The 21,194-nt window shown below is 38.6% G+C and overlaps 1 protein-coding gene across 1 annotated transcript in view; it reads left to right on the top strand.

Moving 5' to 3' along the window:
• KPNA3 (karyopherin subunit alpha 3) overlaps window positions 1-21,194 on the top strand; it is a 95,739-nt gene that overhangs the window by 28,522 nt on the left and 46,023 nt on the right. Inside the window, exon 2 of the mRNA XM_015098074.3 lies at window positions 17,491-17,535. Within this exon, the coding sequence (XP_014953560.1) occupies window positions 17,491-17,535 (45 nt within the window). The remainder of the gene's footprint in view (window positions 1-17,490; window positions 17,536-21,194) is intronic.

Below are 21,194 nucleotides of genomic sequence, written 5' to 3'. Positions count from 1 at the left end.
GTAGATTGAAGAAGGGCTTTTTTTTTTTTTCAAATAAGATGAGAGAGACTTGAGCAAATTCATGATGATGAGAAATAGAGCTTGGGAAAATGGACAAGGGGGTAACTGATGAAGAAAGGCCCAGTGGTTGTGATAGGATGAAAGGAAAGAAAAATGTTTGAGGATGCAGTTGATTGGGGATGGAATTGAGATTTGGAGGTGCAGTGCATGATAGGAAGTTGAGAGAATTGCTACCATCTCATGGTTCCTGTTTTCTTAATAAATAGAGAGCCTGGTTTTCTTCAGAGAGGAAGGAGAATATGGAAAAGGGGTCTTGTGGATAGTAGCTTTTTTGTGCAAAACCTACCTAAGGAAGGCGGGAAAACTATCCAAACAGCAAGCATTGAGAGTTTAACTGAGATTAGAGACCTGGAATTGGTAATACCCATATTGGAGGCTGAGGTTTGTTTTTGTTTTGTTTTTTTTTTCTCTTGCAGCGCTTGCTAGCCTGGCTTTTGGAGTAAGACTTAAAGTGAGTCAAAGTTAGCTTTTTATCAGGGCAACAGGATAGAAATACACGGGGCAGAAGTGTTGAAGTATGAGGACTATGTAAGAAGGAAGCAAAACAGGAAGGGTTTAATAAAGTGGGAGAAAATCAAGGGCTGAGGGTCTAAAGTAATCTTTGTGGATCTAGGTCAGTCTGTCCAGTGACTAATGAACGGGAAGTTGTCTGTTGCCTTAATTGGATCTCTGGAGTATTTTGCTGCTAGGATCAGAGATTCTTCAAATTAGAGGTCAGTGTACATGTGTTTAAGGGAAAGTCTACCCATTTCATATTAAAATGTTGAATATTCCAGAGTTTATGAATGAAGTGTAAAACATCCCAAATTTATCCTAATTGGACTGGCAGATCTGTGGTTGGTTCTTGATGAAAGGGTTGCTGGAAACTTAGAAAAAAGAACAACTGGTGAACAGGATGTTAGAAGGGTTATTGAAGATACCAGGGATGTGGTCAGGACTTGGTTTGGAGAGGAAAACTAAACCAGCTTCTCGTCTTTGCTGATTGTAAGGGCACTGGTGACAGAAATGAAAATGGGCAGAGTGATGTGCTAAGTGAGGTAGGTTCTTCTCCGCAGCTCCGCGGAAGCAGTGGTCTTGAAGCGTATGGAGGTGGATGAGACATTGACTCTGATACATGTGGAACATGGGGACATCGTTAATAATGGCGATGGTAGCTAATGTTCTTGCGGGCTCTCTGTGCCAGGCACTGTCCCCATTATGCAAATTTTAACATGAACTTGACTCATTTCTTGATGTAATCCTATGAGGCATTGTTATCAGCATTTTATAGATAAAGAAGCTAAGATGGAAAGGCCAGTAACATTTCGAAAATATCATCCGGTTTGCATGGGGGAGCCTGAATTTAAACCTAGACCACTGACTCCAGAGCAGATATTTCTAACCACTGTGCTGTGCCATTCTAGGATGGTGCTCTAATGTGATTTGTGTAATATGTCTTCAGTGTGTGTTGAATAATTTACATGAAACCTTAGAGGAAAATTGTTTGGTATGATATGGATACTTTCTAATTTAGTAATAATTTTGTTGGTTATTTTATGAGAGAATTAACCAAGAGCAGTGGTTAAGAGTGTGGTTCCAGCAGCACCAGTATCAGTATCATCTGGGATCTTGTTGGAAACAAATTCTTAACCCTTACCCCAGCCCTGCTGCTTGAGGAATCTGGGAGCAGAGCCCAGCAGCCTGTTGGTTTTTTCTTTTTCCTGCCTCACAGAGTCTTCATTGTGGCGCCCGGGTGCTGTGAGTGGGGGCTGCTGTCTGGTTGCGGCGTGCAGGTTTCTGATTGCGGTGGCCTCTCTGTTGCAGAGCACGTGCCCTGGGGCGTGAGGGCTCAGTAGTTGCGGTGCAGGGGCTTAGTTACCCCAAGGCATGTGGAATCTTCCCAGACCAGGATGGAACCCCGTCTCCTGCATAGGCAGGCAGACTCCCAATCACTGGGCCACCAGGGAAGTCCCAGTTTGTGTTCTAACAAAGCTAGTTTATTTTACTGCAGGCTGAAAATTGGAGAGCTACTAACCCAGAGCAGGGTATCATATCAGAAGATAAATTAGAATTTGAATTAGCCTTAAATGATACTGAGATTGTCAGTGTTTTCTGGATCACATTCTGAGGATTGAAATCTGATGTGGATTCATTAGCATTAGATAGTCCCTTGTGGCTCAGATGGTAAAGCATCTGCCTACAATATGGGAGGCCTGGGTTCAATCCCTGGGTCAGGAAGATCCGCTGGAGAAGGAAATGGCAACCCACTCCAGTACTCTTGCCTGAAAAATCCCATGGACAGGGGAGCCTGGTAGGCTACAGTCCACCGGGTTGCAGAGAGTCTGACATGACTGAGCGACTTTACTGTCACTTTTCACTTTCATACTCTGTGACTGCAGTTTGATATGTTGATTCTACTGGTCACAAGTGAAATGGGAAGCAAAATGTCAGTAGATCACAGCTGTGGACAGCTCACAATGCTTGGTTGTATATCAGTAGTGCTATTTTCTTTCCTTTAAACATTAAAAAAATTGTGTAACATTTGATATATAAAAATAGATAATGTAGACATGTTTTGAAGAAATAATAAAACAAATATCTGTGAATCCAATACTAAGTTTAAGAACTAGAAACAGAAGCTGTCTCTCTGATCACATCCCTAGCTTTCTATCAGAAGTAAATCCGCAGTCCAAGTAGTGACATTCTTGTCTAATTCTTCTGCCACTGTATCGCCCTTGACTGGGCTGAGGGACTTGTACCCTAGACTGTGGGCCTCTATGTTGTAATGAAAGTGCATGTGTGACACCAGAGCCAGAGGATGTATTTCATTCCATATATATACACACATACACACACATATATATAAAAAGTAATCCACTGTCATAAATGTGTGTAAATCATTACTTTGCTTTTCCTGATTATTGTACATGTCTGTATCCTGAAATAACATAGTATTTACTTTTGCTTGCTTTTTTTATAATATGAAATATTCGTACTGTATAATGTGGAAAATAAAAAGTTTTCAGTTGTTTTGTTCATGTAGTGTTAACAGCTCTAGATTCATTTGTGTGGCTGTAGTTCATTCATCCTCATTGCTGAGTAATGATTGCCTCACGATTCACTTATTTTCCTTTTAATGAACATTCGCGTTGCTTTCAGTATTTTTGTTTCTTTCTATTATAAACCAGTCATGCCAGAAACCACTTACATTTGTCTCATGATGAGTATATGCAAGAGCTTCTGTAGGATTTATACCTTGAAATAGAATTGTTGTGTACTTGAGTATTTTCATCTTTACCATATTTTAAAAATGCCGAATTTTCTCCCCCAAATGATTGTACCAACTCACCAGCTGCTCTACATCTTCATGAACACTTGGTGATATAATACCAAGTTTTGGCAGTCTAAAGTGCAGAAAGGTATCTCACTATACTCTCAGTTTGTGTCTTCCTACGTGATGAGCTTGACCATCGTTTCGTGTTGACTGTTGTTCTGTCGTCTATGAAATGCCTTGTCTTTCTCCTGTTTTGTCTATTGTCTTTTGTATGAGTACTTTGTATATTCTGGATATTTGTTGTTTAGTATTCATGCTTCAGGTTTCTTTCCAGTTTGGCTTCTCTTTTCACTTTCTGTGTGACACCTTTCAAAGACCAGAAATACTAAATTTTAATGGAGTTATTCTTTTGATTTTAACATTTTTGTGTTCTACTTAAACTTTTCTCCACCCAGGGACTGTAAAGATATTTTTCTTTAAAAACTTAAAGTGTTGATTTTATAGATTTTCAAACCATCTGAAATTGATTTTTCTGTATGGTGATATAGTAGGTATCCAGTTTAGTTTTTTTTCCCCACATGGATAATTATTTGGCTCAGGACCATTTATTAAATGGCCTGTCTTTTTTACTAGTAGTCTGCAATACCATCTCTATCATATCAAGTCTCCATGTATGTTTGAGTTTATTTGAGGGACTCTTCTTTTGGTGAAGAAGTGAAAGTGAAGAGGAACTAAAAAGCCTCTTGATGAAAGTGAAAGTGGAGAGTGAAAAAATGGGCTTAAAGCTCAACATTCAGAAAACAAAGATCATGGCATCTGGTCCCATCATTTCATGGGAAATAGATGGGGAAACAGTGGAAACGGTGTCAGACTTTATCTTGGGGGGCTCCAAAATCATTGCAGATGCTGATTGCAGCCATGAAATTAAAAGCCGCTTACTCCTTGGAAGGAAAGTTATGACCAACCTAGACAGTATATTAAAAAGCAGAGACGTTACTTTGCCGACCACTGTCCGTCTAGTCAAGGCTATGGTTTTTCCAGTGATCATGTATGGATGTGAGAGTTGGACTGTGAAGAAAGCTGAGCGCTGAAGAATTTATGCTTTTGAACTGTGGTGTTGGAGAAGACTCCTGAGAGTCCCTTGGACTGCAAGGAGATCCAGCAGTCCATCCTAAAGGAGATCAGTCCTGGGTGTTCATTGGAAGGAATGATGCTGAAGCTGAAACTCCAGTACTTTGGCCGCCTCATGTGAAGAATTGACTCATTGGAAAAGACTCTGATGCTGGGAGGGACTGGGCGCGGGAGGAGAAGGGGACGACGGAGGATGAGATGGATGGCATGGATGACATCACTGACTCAATGGACGTGAGTCTGAGTGAACTCCAGGAGTTGGTGATGGACAGGGAGGCTTGGTGTGCTGCAATTCATGGGGTCGCAAAGAGTCGGACACAACTGAGCGACTGAACTGAAGTGAACTTCTTTTGGTGAATTTATTTTCTGCTTTAATCTGTATATACTTTTATATCTTGAAAAGTTTAAAAATTTTAAAATTACAGCTGCTGCTGCTACTGCTGCTAAGTCACTTCAGTCGTGTCTGACTCTGTGTGACCCCATAGACGGCAGCCCATCAGGCTCCCCTGTCCCTGGGATTCTCCAGGCAAGAACACTGGAGTGGGTTGCCATTTCCTTCTCCCATGCATGAAAGTGAAAAGTGAAAGTGAAGTTGCTCAGTCGTGTCTGACTCTTCGTGACCCCATGGACTGCAGCCCACCAGGCTCCTCCGCCCATGGGATTTTCCAGGCAAGAGTACTGGAGTGGGTGCCATTGTAGAAGTAACTTCATTTAAATATCCAGTGTTCAGACTTCCCAGCTGTGTTTTATCTGTAGCATACGTGCACACATTCTAATGTATGTAGTGTTGTTGTTCAGTTGCCAAGTCGTGTCTGACTCTTTGTTAGCTCATGGACTGCGGCTCTCCAGGCTTCCCTGTTCTTCACTGTCTCCCTGAGTTTGCTCAAACTCATGTCCATTGAGTCAGTAATGCCATCCAACCCTCTCATCCTCTGTTACCTGCTTCTGCTCCTATCCTCAGTCTTTCCCAGCATCAACATCTTTTCCAGCGGGTTGGCTCTTTGCATCAGGTGGTCAAAGTATTGGAGCTTCAGCTTCAGCATCAGTCCTTCCAATGAATATTCGAGGTTGGTTTCCTTTAAGATTGACTGTTTTGATCTACTTACTGTCCACGGGACTGTCAAGAGTCTTCTTCAGCACCACAGTTTGAAAGTATCAGTTTTTCAGCACTCAGCCTTCTTTATGGTCCAACTCTCTCACATCTGTGCATGACTACATTATAGTTTGTTTGGGTCAGTATTCATATGAGTTCTGTGTTCTGTGATTGGTTGACATGTCTCTTAGATCTCCAGTCTGTAGGTTCCTGCTCCATTTCTCAAGCCACCACCACCCACCCGCCTTTGCCTTGTTGCTTGTTGTTTGAGAAATGGAGTTGTTTATCCTGAATTTTGCTCGTTGCAACTTCTTGATGTCTAGTATATCCTTCTGTTCTTTTCATTTCCTGTAAATTGGTTGTCACATGTAAAGGCTTGGTATGTTTTGTTTATTAATAAATCTATTTGCAAAGATTGATTTGTATGTGGTATTATATACTGCAAAAGAAAGATCTTGAGATACAGTTTACATACATTTTCACATCTACTCAGTGGGTTTTAGCATATTCATACTAAAAGTAAAAGTTGTACAGCCATCTCCATACCCAGTTTCAGAATATTTTCATTACCACAAAAAGAAATAATTCTCCATTCTCCATCCGCTTCAACTAATCCGTTTTCCACCTCCATAGATTTTCCTGTTCAGGACATTTACATAAATGGAATCATATAGTATGTGGTCTTTTGTGACTGACTTCATTTCATTCAGCATAATGTTTTCAAGGGTCATTCATGTTTTTAGTATATGTTAATAATTCATTCCTTTTTATTGCTGAATGATTTTCCGCTGTATGGGTATACCACATTATACGTATCCATTTGGTGGGGCATTTAAGTTACTCCCACATTTTGGCTATTGTGGACTGAGTTGCTGTGAACATTCTGGTACAAGTTCCTGTGCAGGCATATGTTTTCATATCTCTTGGGTATATACTGGGAGTGTAGTTGCTAAATCATGTGGTGATTCAACGTTTAAATTTTTGAGGAACTCCCAGACTGTTTTTCAGATTATTGTGCAATCCCACCAGCAGAATGTGAGAGTTCTGATTTCTCCACATTCTCACCAGTACTTATCTGTCATCTTTATTTTATCCATTTTAATGAGTATTTTGTGATTGTTTTCTATTTCTCTGATAGCTAATTATGTCGAACATCTTTTCCTGTGCTTATTGGCCATTTGTTTATCTTCTTTGGAGAACTGTTTATTCAGATCCTTTGCTTACTTTAAAATTGTGTTGTTTTATTATTGAATTGTATGGGTCCATTCTGGGCTTCCATCATAGCTCAGTCGGTAAAGAATCTGCCTGCAGTACAGGAAACCCGGGTTCAATCCCTGGGTTGGGAAGATCCCCTGGAGAAGGAAATGGCTACCCACTCCAGTGTCCTTGCCTGGAAAATCATGGACAGAGGAGCCTGGAGGGCTGCAGTCCGTAGGGTCCCAAAGAGTTGGGCACGACTGAGCGACTAACACCACTTATTCTAGATAATGTCCCTTATCAGATATATAATTTGCAAATCTTCTCTCTCATTCCGCAGATTGGCTTTTCACTTTCTTGGATAATACATAACTTTTATTGTTGTTGTTCTTTAGTTACTAAGTCATGTCCAATCCCATGGACTGCAGCCCGCCAGGCTCCTCTGTCCCTGGGATTTCCCAGGCAAGAACACTGGAGTGAGTCGCCATTTCCTCCTCCAGGGCATCTTGCTGACCCAGGGATTAAACTGCATCTCCTGCACTGGCAGCTGGGTTCTTTACTACTGAGCCACCAGGTGGTGGTGGTGGTGGTGGTGGTGGTTTATTTGCTTAGTCGTGTCGGACTCTTGCAACCCTGTGGACCACAGCACGCCAGGCTCCTCTGTCCATGGAATTTTCCAGGCAAGAATACTGGAGTGAGTGACCATTTCCTTCTTCACCGGATGTTCCCAACCCAGGAATCAAACCCGGGTCTCTTGCACTGCAGGCAGATTCTTTACCGACTGAGCTACCTTTTTCCTACAGGGAAGCTCATAATTTTTATTAGGTGATGCATAGTGAGGGGCAGGAAAGCCTGGTGTGCCGCATTCCATGGGGTCGCAAAGAGTTGAACCCGAGTTAGCAACTGAACAGCAAACTACAGTGCTGGATTATTTCATTTCCTGATATTAGCAACCGTTGATGATCACTGCCTAGGTCCATTAATTTGTTAATTGTAAAGTGGTGTATTTGAATTCTACAATTCCTTCTTTGTAAGAATTCTGAGATTGAAGTTAATGTTCCTTCAGCTCATTGAAGATACCAATTTTACCGCTCTGGGGCTTCCATTGCTTTTCAGAAGTCAGCTTTGTCATGAATACCTTGAAACATGGATGACTCAGTTGGTGGCAAATTTAGTTATTATTGTCCCAGAGCTATTTTTTTCTAGTTTTATCACTACTTGACAGGTCAATTTTATATCCTTATGTAGTCCTCTACCTCCTCCCCAAATAAAACTTATACATATTTTTCAATTACTGTTTTTAGAAGGAGCAAGTATATAAATACCTGTATTGCAGAGGATTTTAAAAACAGGTTTATGTTAGTATAAAGTTTGATTTGTAGTCAATTGTTCAGTTGTGCAGCCATCACAAAAATCTAGTTTTAGTCTACTTCCATTAACCCCCAAATTCCCTTCCTGTCCTTTTCTGAAATTACTTACTTTTATTTTAGAGATTCGTAACCTGGAGTTAATAGAGGCTTTCTGATGGCTCTAAAGCCACATGAAATTATATGTAAACCATATGTCATACAGGGCCTGTGTTTTTAAAAAGGCAAAATTTTAGTAAAGTATTAATTATATGAGTACATTTTAGAGTTGGTTGGGGATGTACAAGTGACTGGGTTGAAGGTTACAGTATGACCGTGCCACTAACTGGATGCACGTTTAGCTTCATGATTTTTTTTTTTTTTGATTACTTTTCTTGAAGTTTCATTTTGTCATACGCATATATAATTCATTTTCATACATTCTGAAGTCATATGTAGCCTAATTTCCTTGAGCTCGCTACCTTATTTCTTCCCTGTTTCCATATATTTATGTGTGAAATAGTCCTAGGTGATTCTTTACTTATACTCTTTGATATTTTATAGAAGGTTTGTATTTTTGTTATGGTAGCTAGTTAGCTTTATTTGGTTCCTTCTCTTTTAGTTATTATCTGTTGATTCCCTGTTATGTACAGTTTGGAAATTGATTATGACTTCTTCCCCTCCTCCTCAGCATCTGATGTAAAATATATCTTTTTATTTTTTACTTTTTTTGTGTGTGTGTCTATTGATTTTTTTTTTTTTTTTTTTGGTAGTTTGTGGCTGCACAGCATAGCTTATGCGATCTTAGTTCTGGACCAAGAGTCTAACTCAGGCCCTCAACAGTGTAAGCGTGGAGTCCTAACCACTGGACCACCAGGGAATTTCCTTTAAAGGTTTAAAAACAATTGACCTTTATTTTGAGATAATTATAACATCATATGCAAATGTAGAACATAATACAAAGAGACCACGTATTCAGTTTCCTCCAATGGTAACATACTGTAAAATATTGATATATATACAGTCAAGAGCTTCTCCATCTTCAGCTGCAAAGATTATAATCAACCTGATGTCGGTATTGACCATCTGGTGATGTCCATATGTAGAGCCTTAGATGGAGAAGCTCTATACAGTCAGCAAAGACAAAACTGGGAGCCGACTGTGACTCAGATCATGATCTCCCTATTGCCAAATTCAGACTTAAATTGAGGAAAGTAGGGAACACCACTAGGCCATACAGGTATGACCTAAAGGAAATCCCTTAGAGTTATACAGTGGAAGTGACAAATAGATTCAAGGGATTAGATCTGATAGGCGCCCGAAGAACTATGGACGGAGGTTCGTAACATGGTACAAGAGGCTGTGATCAAAACCATCTCCAAGAAGAAGAAATGCAAAAAGGCAAAATTGTTGTCTGAGGAGCCCTTACAAATAGCTGAGAAAAGAAGAGAAATGAAAGGCAAAGAAGAAAAGGAAAGATAGCCATCTGAATGCAGAATTCCAAAGAATAGCAAGGAGAGATAAGAAAACCTTCTTTAGTGATCCATGCAAAGAAAGAGGAAAACAATAGAATGGGAAAGACCAGAGATCTCTTCAAGACAATTAGGGGTACCAAGGGAGCATTTCATGCAAAGATGGGCACAATAAAGGACAGAAACGGTATGGACCTAACAGATGGAGAAGACAGCAAGAAGAGGTGGCAAGAATACACAGAAGAACTATACAAAAAAGATCTTCATGACCCAGATAACCACAGTGGTGTGATCACTCACCTAGAGCCAGACATCCTGGAGTGTGAAGTCAAGTGGGCCTTAGAAAGCATCCCTACGAATAAAGCTAGTGGATGTGATGGAATTCCAGTGGAGCTATTTCAAATCCTAAAAGATGATGCTGCAAAAGTTCTGCACTCAACCTGCCAGCAAATTTGGAAAACTCAGTAGTGGCCCACAGGATTGGAAAAGGTCAGTTTTCATTCCAGTGCCAAAAAATGTTAAACTACCACTTAATTGCACTCATTTCACATGCTAGCAAAGTAATGCTCAAAGTTCTCCAAGCCAGGCTTCAACAGAATGTGAATCCTGGAGATTCATCCAGGCTGTTGCTTGTATCAATAGTTCATTCATTTTTAAAAAATGTTTTTATTTTGGCCACACCACATGGCGTGCAGGATCTTAGTTCCCTAACTAGGGATCAAACCCAAACCCCCTGCAGTGGTAGTGTGGAGTTTCAACCGCTGGGCTGCCAGAAAAGTCCCTCATTTCTTTTTTTTTGCTGGGTAGCATTTTGTGGTATGGATGTACCAAAATTTTGTTTAAACTACAAAGGATGTCTGGGTTCCAGGTTTGGGCTGTCATGAATGAATAAAACTGCTACCAACATTTGTGTACATTTATGAAATGTAAGTTTTCATTTCTTTGGGATGAATGTTTAGTAGTTGCTAAGTCCAGTGTATTTGCATGTTTAGTTAAAAAAAAGAAGATTTTCCTGATACTGCTTTACATTCCGCCAGCAGTGCATGAGTTTCTCCACATCTTCCTCAGCGTTTGGTATTGTCTCAGTTATTTAATTTAGCTGTTCTGGTAGGTGTGTAGTAATATCTCGTTTGGTTTTAATTTGCATTTCCCTAATGGTTAATAATCATCTTTTCATGTATTTATTTGCCATCTTTATATCCTCTTTGATGTAATAGCTCTTCATTTCTTTTGCCTATTTTCTAATTTAATTGTTCTAATATTATAAGAGTTCTCTATAATAGTGTCATTGACAATATTTCATTTTCATCCTTTCCACATGGAAGCTTTCTAAGAGTAAAATTTTAAATTTTGATGAAGTTTCATTTATTGGTTTATCCTTTTATGGATCATGCTTTTAGGGAAAAGTCTGAATTCTTTGCCTAGTTCCAGATCCTAGTTTTAAATTTCAACATGATCAATTTGTATTATATTTTGTGTATGAGGTATGAGTCTTCAAGTTGAGGTTCATATACTTGTCTGTTAACATCTACCTGAATGCCATCATTTGTTGAAGAGTCTAGCTTTCCTCTGTTGAATTATTTTCGTGCCTCTGTCAGAAGGCGATTCAGCACGTTTGTGCAGGTCTGTGTGGGTTCCCTCTTCTGTTCCTTTGATCAGTGTATATATCTTTCCACCTGTATCACGCAGTGTTTATTACTGTAGCTATATAATAAGTCTGGAAGTTAGATAGACTAATTCCTCCCACCTTTTTTCCCACAAAATTGTTAGCTATTCTAATTACTTTGGCTTTCTACGTAAGCTTAGAACAGTATTATCGGTATTTGAAAGGAATTGTGCTAAATCTGTATATCATTATGAGAAGAATTGACATCAACTTGAGTCTACCAGTCCATTAACACAGTATGTCTTTACATTTTTTAGATTCTTAAATTCCTTCATCAGTGTTGTTTCATTTTAACATATGTATCCTGTACAGGTATTGTTAGGATCATACCTAAGGTGTTTTTTTGGAGAAATTATTAATGATATTCTTTGTATTTCTCATTTTGATGCCTATGTGTGCGTTGTTAGTTTATTGCTGGAGGAATGAGGCTCCCTGACTTCAGACTCTACTACAAAGCTGAAGTAGTCAAAGCAGTCTGATACTGGCACAAAAACAGAAATATAAATCAGTAGAATGGGATAGAAAGTCCAGAAGTAAACCCAGACACCTGTGGTCAGTTAATCTAAGACAAAGGAGACAGGAATATACAATGGAGAAAAGACAGTCTCTTCAGTAAGTGGTGCTGGAAAAACTGGACAGCTGCATGTGAAAGAATGAAATTGGAACACTCTCTGTGGTAGTTTTGATGCCCATGTGTTTGTTGCAAGTGTATAGACATACAAACTGACTTGTGTGTTTTTATCTTGTATTCTGTGACCTTGCTGAGCTCATTTGTTAGATCTACCCTACATATAGATGTCCAGAGGCATTTTCTTATCTGTTTTTGAAATCCACTAGTCTTTCTAATATATCTTGGTATTGGTTTTTCTGGATTGATTTCCCAGTACTTTGTGTGCTTTTTCAGTAATTTCAGGTCTTTTAGTTTTGGGACTTTTCTTTTTTAATTATTGTCTTTATTGTTATTTCTAATAATTTTCACCTTCATTTCTTTTTTATTAAAATTTTATTTCTTTGCACATTCTGTAACTCTTAAGCATTATCTGTTGTGTTGGGTGATTGTTCTTGGCTAGGTTTTCTTTCTGAAATTTCCAAAATTTTCAAATTCTTTCATTTCTATTACCTCATTTTTGAATTTTTCTGAATAATAATGTTCTTTCACGTTTTCTGTCGTTCTCTAGGATGTAATTTTTACCTGTTGTATTTTAATGGATCATTCTGTTCCTTATGTCTTATAACATAGAATTTGACCCCAGTCCTTTTATGTTGTTCATTTTATGATATGTTTTCCTGAGCTTTTCAGAGTGAGGGATGGGTCAGGATAGCTTTTCTAGCCATACTACTATAGACCCCCTTCTTCTTTTTTTAAAAAATGATTTTATAAATATATATATATATATATATATATATATATATATATATATTCCTATTTTCTGAGATCTGGCTCTTTTTCACTCACCCACTTTCGTCTGGATCCTCTGTTTTGCCCTAGTTGTGCCTGTCTTAATCACTTGGAATTCTTCTCCCAGAAATTTCTTATAGGGCTTTTCCTAGGAAGGAGGACTTCAGCCTCTTGTTTGAGTCTGCTCTCGTCATTTCTTACAGTGTTTTGTCCCTTTCATTTGCAGCTGTCCTCAAATTGCCTTTCTAAATTCTAGAGATTCATGATTTGGGGTTCTCCTCCCCCCTCTTCCTTCAATTACCCAGTTACTTCTGCCCTTCTATTTCCTTCAGCAGATATGCTGAGAACATGTCAGTCCTGTAGTTGGTGATTTAACCAGATTTAACCTTCTTGTATTTGAGAATTCATGGGTGTGCCTTATCACCCATTGTTGTAGATTTTGTCTGTGGGGTTTTGGTTTGACTGTCCTGGTAACTTTTTTTTTTTTTTTTTTTTTTTGATGAAGTGAACGATTCTAGATTAAAAAAATTCACTGAAAGATTTTATTCAAGAGGATTGCAACACAGGTTTGCATTAGAAAAAGCATGCTCTGGCTGCATTATGGAAAACTGGTTCAGTGCATAGAAGGAGACTGGTAATGATCCAGTTGACTTGATGGTGGCTTAGTAGTCTAGGATGGTGGCGGTAAGGCTGGAAGGTTTGAATCCTATTTTGTTGACCTTGTTGGATGTCAGAGAATTGGAGAGTGAGTAGCCATCCATGGATGATCTACCAGGATTGGGGCTCTTAACTTTGGGTGGTTGCACTGTTTCCTGGTATTGGGGATATTCATGGAAGCGTAGGTAGTATTTTTTTCTGTGGGGAAAGATCAGGGAGCAGGTGTGGTATTTATAAGCAGCTGAGTTTGAGGCCCTGCAGTGATCTGTCCCCTATCCCTAAACTTATACATAGGCATACATATTTTAATTCTTCGTTGAGCCCTTTCCTGACCCTCTGATCATGTCTCCTTCTGATATAGAACTTTATTATTTATTTTCCTATCTTAACAATTAACAAATTTATATTACTGTGTGTTATTACTATCTTTTCCCCTAGACCAGCTGCTGGCAAACTTTTCTTAAAAGGACAGATAGTAAATATTACAGGCTTTGTGGGGCCAAGAGACAAAAATAAAGGTATCATATAGACATGTAATATTCTTTATACTGTAATCACTTAAAAATGTACAGACTATTCCTGTGGGGCCCTGAAAAAATAGGCAGCTTGCCAGAATTGGCCCACAGGTTACGGTTTACTGACCACTGTACTAGACTATCAGAGAAGGCAGTAGCACCCCACTCCTGCACTCTTGCCTGGAAAATCCCATGGATGGAGGAGCCTGGTGGGCTGCAGTCCATGGGGTCGCTAAGAGTCTGACATGACTGAGCGACTTCACTTTCACTTTTGACTTTCACGCATTGGAGAAGGAAATGGCAACCCACTCCAGTGTTCTTGCCTGGAGAATCCCAGGAACGGGGTAGCCTGGTGGACTGCCGTCTATGGGGTTGCATAGAGTTGGACACAACTGAAGCGACTTAGCAGCAGCAGCAGCAGTACTAGACTATAATTGCTGTATTTGCCTTCTAGTTGCAGGCATATTGCGTGGAGCATTTAGGTTGGATTTAGTAAATTTTTGACGAAAGAGTGAATATTGTATTTACAGATTTGAAGCCCAGGCGAGAGAGCAGAATAGATACTTGGGCGTGGTCTTCAAACTGTAATTGAAGATGTAAGAGTAGATGAGATCACTTGGGAAGAATGTAAGGAAGGAGAGGCCCTAAGATGGAGCCTTTTTCTATAACTTAAACAGAGTGGAGAGGAAGTGATGACTAATTCAAAGGTACTTGCACCATAGATGATAGTTACCTGTTGCTGACTGACCTAAGCCATTTGGCCGTTTACACTCATAGGTTCTTTTGGATGAATAGAAGGCCTTTAACTGTATAGATAGGTGCAGGTAATAGGTGATTTTCCTTAGAGATTTTACTACCAGTGAGTTGTACTGTTATTATTGTTGTTGTTTTTGGCCATGCTGTATGACTTGTGCGATCTTAGTTCCCCGATCAGGGATTGAACCCAGGTCTTCAGCAGTAAAAGTGCTGAGTCCTAACCATTGAACTGCCAGGGAATTCCCAGTGAGTAATAAAATAAGCCTTAGACAGAATTTGCTGTTAATTCTTACACAAGTGTGTATTAGCGAGCAGTCGCCAGAAGTCACAGAGCTTGTTTTATGAGTTTAGCTCTTTTAGATCCTGAACTACCACCTAGCAATAAAACTTTAACCCTAAGTAGACACCAGGAAGATCTGACTAGAATTAGGGAACAAAATCTTTCAAGATGAGGTGGGCCACAGAATCACTTAGACTCAAAAACTTCTCTGTAGGGCTTGTCATATTCTTAAACTGCAAACAGGTAAGACTCAAGGTATACCTATATGCCTAGTTAATCCATATGTCTTGAACAATTCCAGTTCAGCAATAAAAAATTATTTCCAACATCCCTTACGTTAATTAACAAACAAGTGTCTAAATTCAGAAGTTGGTATTTGAAGCACTTACTAATTGGGAATTAACTCCTGATTTGGGCACTTCACCTGCTAACTAACCTCCTCTGAAGTGTAGATTCCTCATTTATTCAGAGTGCTTTAGTTCACCCACCACTTCTAGCCTTGCTGAAGTAGTTTTTTAATGGAAATTACAGCGTAGCAGTGACTTGACCATATTTTCGAAGAGACAGGCTGCCTGAGACTTTCTTGTTGTCTGCTATCTTATTTTTTAATTAGTTAATCACTTTATTTTGGCTGCTCTGGATCTTCTTGCCACGTTGAGGCTTTCTCTGGTTGTAGAGAGCAGCGGCTACTCTCTAGTTGCCGTTCATGGGCATCTCATTGCAGCAGCTTCTCTTGTTGCAGAGCACGGGCTCCAGGGCTTCCGTAGTTGCAGCACGGGGGCTTAGCTGCTCCGCTCCATGTGGCCCGAGCGTGTCCCCTGCGTTGGTAGGCATATTCTTAACCACTGGACCACCGGGAAGTCCTTGTGTACTGTCTTTAAACAGTTTGTAAACAGTTGACTGTAGTAGTCATTACAGTCAGAACACCTTTCTCTTCCAGCTTTAGTAATGGCTGGATTAGGCAAATAGTCTGTACAGGCAGATTTCGACAATTGGTAGTTTTTCAGGTGAATAAAGACAGCTTTCTTTACAGAGTGACCAGATAACACTTCATTAATATTTGTATTTGCTCAACATTTATTATAATTTGTATGATTAATCAATACATAAAGCATTTTCTGTATTAATAGTGTTGAAACATAAACCCAGAAACATTAAATATAGAATTATACTCAGGGCTCGCTCTTTTTACTGTTGAACCCTATTAGTAGTAATAGTTTTAGCAGTGCCTCTTTCCATGATCACATCAAATAAATGTTACTAATTTGAATTTTATTTGGCAGTTTCCTTTACATTAATTAAATATATCTGTCTTTAAGCATGAATTTATGTCTAGATTAATATTTCAGTGTATTTAACAAAGTTTATAATTTGGGTTCCATGGGATTCTTTTTCCTACAAAGAGATTAATTCATCACTGCAGTTTAAGAAAACTTGACAGAGGCACAGTAACAAAAGATCATTAAATAGAATAATATTAATAACACTGCCTGTAGCAGTGTATTAAAAAAGTAATACACTATGACATGTGGCCTTTATTCTAAAAATGTAAACACTTACTGTATTTGTATGTGTAATGAAATAATCCATTATATCACTGTGTTAAGGGGAGAAGGGATATATGTGCTGTCCTTAGTTGCTCAGTCATATCCAACTCTTTGCAAAACCATGGACTGCAACACGCCAGGCTCCTCTGTCCATGGGAATTCTGCAGGCAAGAATATTGGAGTGGGTTGCCATGCCCTCCTCCAGGGGGTCTTCCCAACCCAGGGATTGAAACTTAGGTCTCTTGCGTTGCAGGCGGATTCTTTACCAGCTGAGCTACCAAAGATATCTAGTTATTTTAATAATTCCTATTAAGACATTTGTGAGAGCCTCTTATTAAACTTAGAAGGATACTTCTTTATCTTTTTATACAAAATACCTGTCTCAAGTTTATTTTCATTTTTATGTGATTTTTAAGGTCATAACAATGAGTAAATTACTTTCTTGAAACATTAATTGTTTGAGATAGAATACACTAGTTGCAGGCATAAAAAATTGGTTCTGGCTGACTTAAAAGCAAAACCATATTGGAAGATTATGAGGTAGTTCATCGAATGAGTACAGACACCAGATAACTAGGAATATAGCAAGTTCAGAAATAGGCATGGCTCACTGCCTTGTTCAGATACTTCCTTTGGTAATTAACGTGCTTTTAAAAAAAATTTTCCCTCTTTCTATTTTGCTCTGGGTTCAGAGTTACAGGGGAGAGTTCTGTTGGCAGAGTTTGAGCTCATGCTGTTTATGCTAGGAGAGAGTGAGATGATTTTCTTTTTTCTTTTTTTGGAGATGCTTTAATAGATGGTTCCATCAAGACTACACAGTGGAGAGTATATAATTCCCCATAGAAACCTGGGTGCAGTTAGGACAGGGGTGTGGGTCTTAGGCAGCTGAGCTCTGTCTCCCACTCCCCACAGAACTAATCAACAGGTATCCAGTAAAACAGACAGGAGTTTTGACTTTTTAGCCTCCTGTAGTTCATCATTTAAAGTCTAAAACTGACTAATCCTTAATCTTTGAGAATAAAATCTAAAAAAAAAATAATAATAAATGCCAGAGACCTTAATTTATACTAGCAGTATCAATATTTAGATACTTAATGAAATTTTTGTTTTTCTTACAGACAATGCGAAGACACAGAAATGAAGTGACAGTTGAATTGAGAAAGGTAAGAGTGATTTGTGTTTAATTAAAAAATAGATTTTTTCTAATGTTAAAACTTTGTATAAATTGAATAATGAAAATACTATGGCAGATTAGTGGGCATCCCTAAAACTATACAGCATAAAAACATGGTTAAATAATTTATGATGGCATACATTTTTAGTACCTTCCATTTATTGAGGTGTTACGTACTGTGTGAAGTACTGTACCACTGTCATTGAAATTCTCATAACATCTGGTGAAGTTAGATACTGTTTGTTAAAGACACTTTAGAAAAATAAATAACAATAGAACAACCTTATATTCTACCAGGTGGATGCAACTATTGTTAAAAATTTGTTTTGTTTTCTTCCATTACTTTTGAATTACCCTTGATTAGATTGTGTTTTTATGCAAGCACATTTTATTTTTTTAAGCACATTTTCTTTTAAGCAAATTTTAATTATCAATTAAAAAAGTGCACATAATAAATTCTGTCTATATACACACGTACATTTAAAAAATAGATTTGAAACTTACTTCTAAATCTTTCTGTTTGTCTTAGGTTAGATTTTCTTCATCTGATTCACTCCTGAAACTCATATATTATCTTAAATCTTTCCAGTTTCAGAGAGAAAGACTATCTTGATGCAGAGATTACACACTCTCTCAGTGAGTCACTAAAATTAAATGGACTTCCCTGGTGGCTCAGACGGTAAAGCGTCTGTCTACAATGCGGGAGACCCGGGTTCAAACCCTGGGTTGGGAAGATCCCCTAGAGAAGGAAATGGCAATCCACTCCAGTACTATTGCCTGGAAAATCCCATGGACAGAGGAGCCTGGTGGGCTACAGTCCATGGGGTCAGAAAGAGTCAGACACAACTGAGCGACTTCACTTCACTTAGTACATTTATTTACTCAGTAAGTCTTTAATACCCACTTTGTGTCATGAATTTTTACTCAGCATTAATATTATGCTACTTGTTATAGTATACAGTTCCTGAGATCCATTCTTCCATACCCCTTCTGACCCATTTTTTTTTTATTAAATTTGAAGAATACTTGCTAATCTCAGTTCTTTTGACTCTTAACTTCATGGATACTCAGAGATTAACCTCAGTGATTTGTCAGTTTTCAGATCATTGGGTCATTTGGACCAGAGAACTGAACTAAGCCTTAAAAAGCTGAACTAAGCTTTTAATAAATGAGTGAGGTGAGCTCCTTGCCAATCTTAACACTTTGGACTTAGCTTCTTTTTCTTTTTAACTTTTTATTAGCACATACATACAAAATATCAATACAACTTAAGTGTACAACTTGATGAATTTTCACAAAGTGAACACATCTGTATCCTAAGGCTCCTTCACAGTTAGTGCTGTGCCCCAAAGCAACCATTACCCTGATTTCTAATGTTATAAATTGTTTTGCATATTTTGAACTTTATATAAATGGAATAGTATGTGTCCTTTTACATTTGGTTTTTCATTCATCTTGTGAAGATCATTCTCTGTAGGAGAACCACTAGGAATAAAATTGAAATTAAATAATTATTCATTTTTTGTTAGCTCTTCACATTACATCAACTCTCTCCCCAGATGTAAGCCTTCATTTTCCCTTAACTTTTCATGCTTGGAATACAATTCTGAGACTTTTGTATTGGTCTTGGTATTATTCAGAATTCTCTCCTGTTTTAAGCTTTTTAGCTCCTCTGATATGCTTATAAATCTAAGCTCTTCACTTATATTTATACTTGGTGATTTGTTTCTCTTATATTAATAGTTGTACTCCCTCTGTATTTAATTTATAGAATTAAAGTTTCTTCCTTGCCAGAGTACGTCTTTTCTTAATGTCCACCTTGGTTTCTTTAGACATCACTTTTTTTTAACTTTTATTTTATATTGGAGTATAATTGATTAACAATATTGTGTTAGTTTCAGCTGTACAGCAAAGTTATTCATTTAAACATATACTTGTATCTGTTCTTTATCAAATTCTTTTTCCATTTAGGTTTTTAAGAATATTGAGCAGAGTTCCCTGTGATATACAGTAGGTCCTTGTTGGTTGTGTGCCCAGTGGCTTTAGTCCTGTCCAACTCTTTGCAACCTTGTGGACTGTAGCCCACCAGGCTTCTCTGTTCATGGGGTTTTCCGAGCAAGAATACTGGAGTGGGTTGCCATGCCCTTCTTTAGGGGATCTTCCTGACTCAGGGATCAAATCCGTGTGGTGGTGGTGGTTTAGTCTAGAGACCTCTTTCTTAGCTCTTCATTTTTCCCTTCTGGATAACATTATTTCCTTTCTAATTACTCTGATTAATTCCTGAAAAAAAAAATGCTTGTGGGATGATCAAAATAAAATTAACTGAAGAAATTTCAGGCAGTTCCTTATTTCACATTTCAGAATTCCTTGAGTAAGCAGCAGAAAGTGACCCCTTCTGAAACAAATCATAGACTTCAAAGCTTAATTGATTTTGATGTACTTCTTCAGAGGTGGGAAGAGCCCTTCAAAAGAAGATTCTTCCACTCTTTAAGGACAAAGTATCTGTCTTTGATTTCACCCTTGTTATCTTTATTGCTCCATTGAGGAGAAAATCACAGCATTGTTATTACTGACACTGAGATTGTTGAAAATACAAGAAAGGGAGCTAGTTCCCAGAGTTTCTTAGATGAGCTCTACACATTTCTACTAGATGGTCAGCTTCTAAATTGAATGTGTTAACCACACTCCCCCCATCCAACCCCAGCTTCCCACACCCCAGTACTCCTAGGTCTCTTCCCCAGCCCGTCTCAGAATGCTTAGTCAGATTCTGGACATGTAGTTGAAAGTGTTTGTCACTTCATTGTGTCCACCTCTTTGCGACCCCATGGACTGTAGCTCCTCTGTCCATAGAATTCTCCAGGCAAGATTACTGGAGTGGGTTGCCGTTCCCTTCTCCAGGGAATCTTCCCAACCAGGAGTTGAATCCGGGTCTCCTGCACTGTAGGTGAATTCCTTACCAACTGAGCCATAAGGGAAGCCCAGGAATACTGGAGTGGGTAGCATATCCCTTCTCCAGTGGATCTTCCTGACCCAGGAATCGAACCGGGGTCTAGAATTGTGATATCTTAAATTTTTACTTAAATTTACATCACTTATTGAAATTTTACGAAAAACGCTTTCGTTATAGAGTAGTGCTATTCAGAAGACCTGATCTGTGACAAGTCAGGTAGCTTGTCTCAAAATAGTAAACAAATCTGAAGCAAAGGAATGAATCAGTGAGCTGGAAGGTAAAATGGTGAAAATAACTTCTGAAGAGCAGAGTAAAGTAAAAGGAATGGAAAGAACTGAGGATAGTTTCAGAAACCGCTGGGACAATATCAAACACACCAACAGTCGAGTTATAGGGATCCCAGAAGAAGAGAAAAAAAAAGGGGGTATGAGAAAATTTTCAGAGAGATTATAGTTGAAAATTTCCCCAACATGGAAAAGGAAATAGTGAATCAAGTCTAAGAGGCACAAAGAGTCCCATACTGGATAAACCCAAGGAGAAATATGCCAAGACACATACTAATCGAACTAACAAAGACTAAACACAAAGAAAGACTATTAAAAGCAACAAGGGAAAAGCAACGTGTAACATACAAGGGAAACCCCATAAGTTTAACAGTTGATCTTTCAACAGAAACTCTGGAAGCCAGAAGGGAATGG

This window comes from Ovis aries, chromosome 10, assembly GCF_016772045.2.
Source record: "Ovis aries strain OAR_USU_Benz2616 breed Rambouillet chromosome 10, ARS-UI_Ramb_v3.0, whole genome shotgun sequence".
NCBI classification, from domain to species: Eukaryota; Metazoa; Chordata; class Mammalia; order Artiodactyla; family Bovidae; genus Ovis; species Ovis aries.
This window is presented reverse-complemented; position numbering and strand designations above follow the sequence as displayed.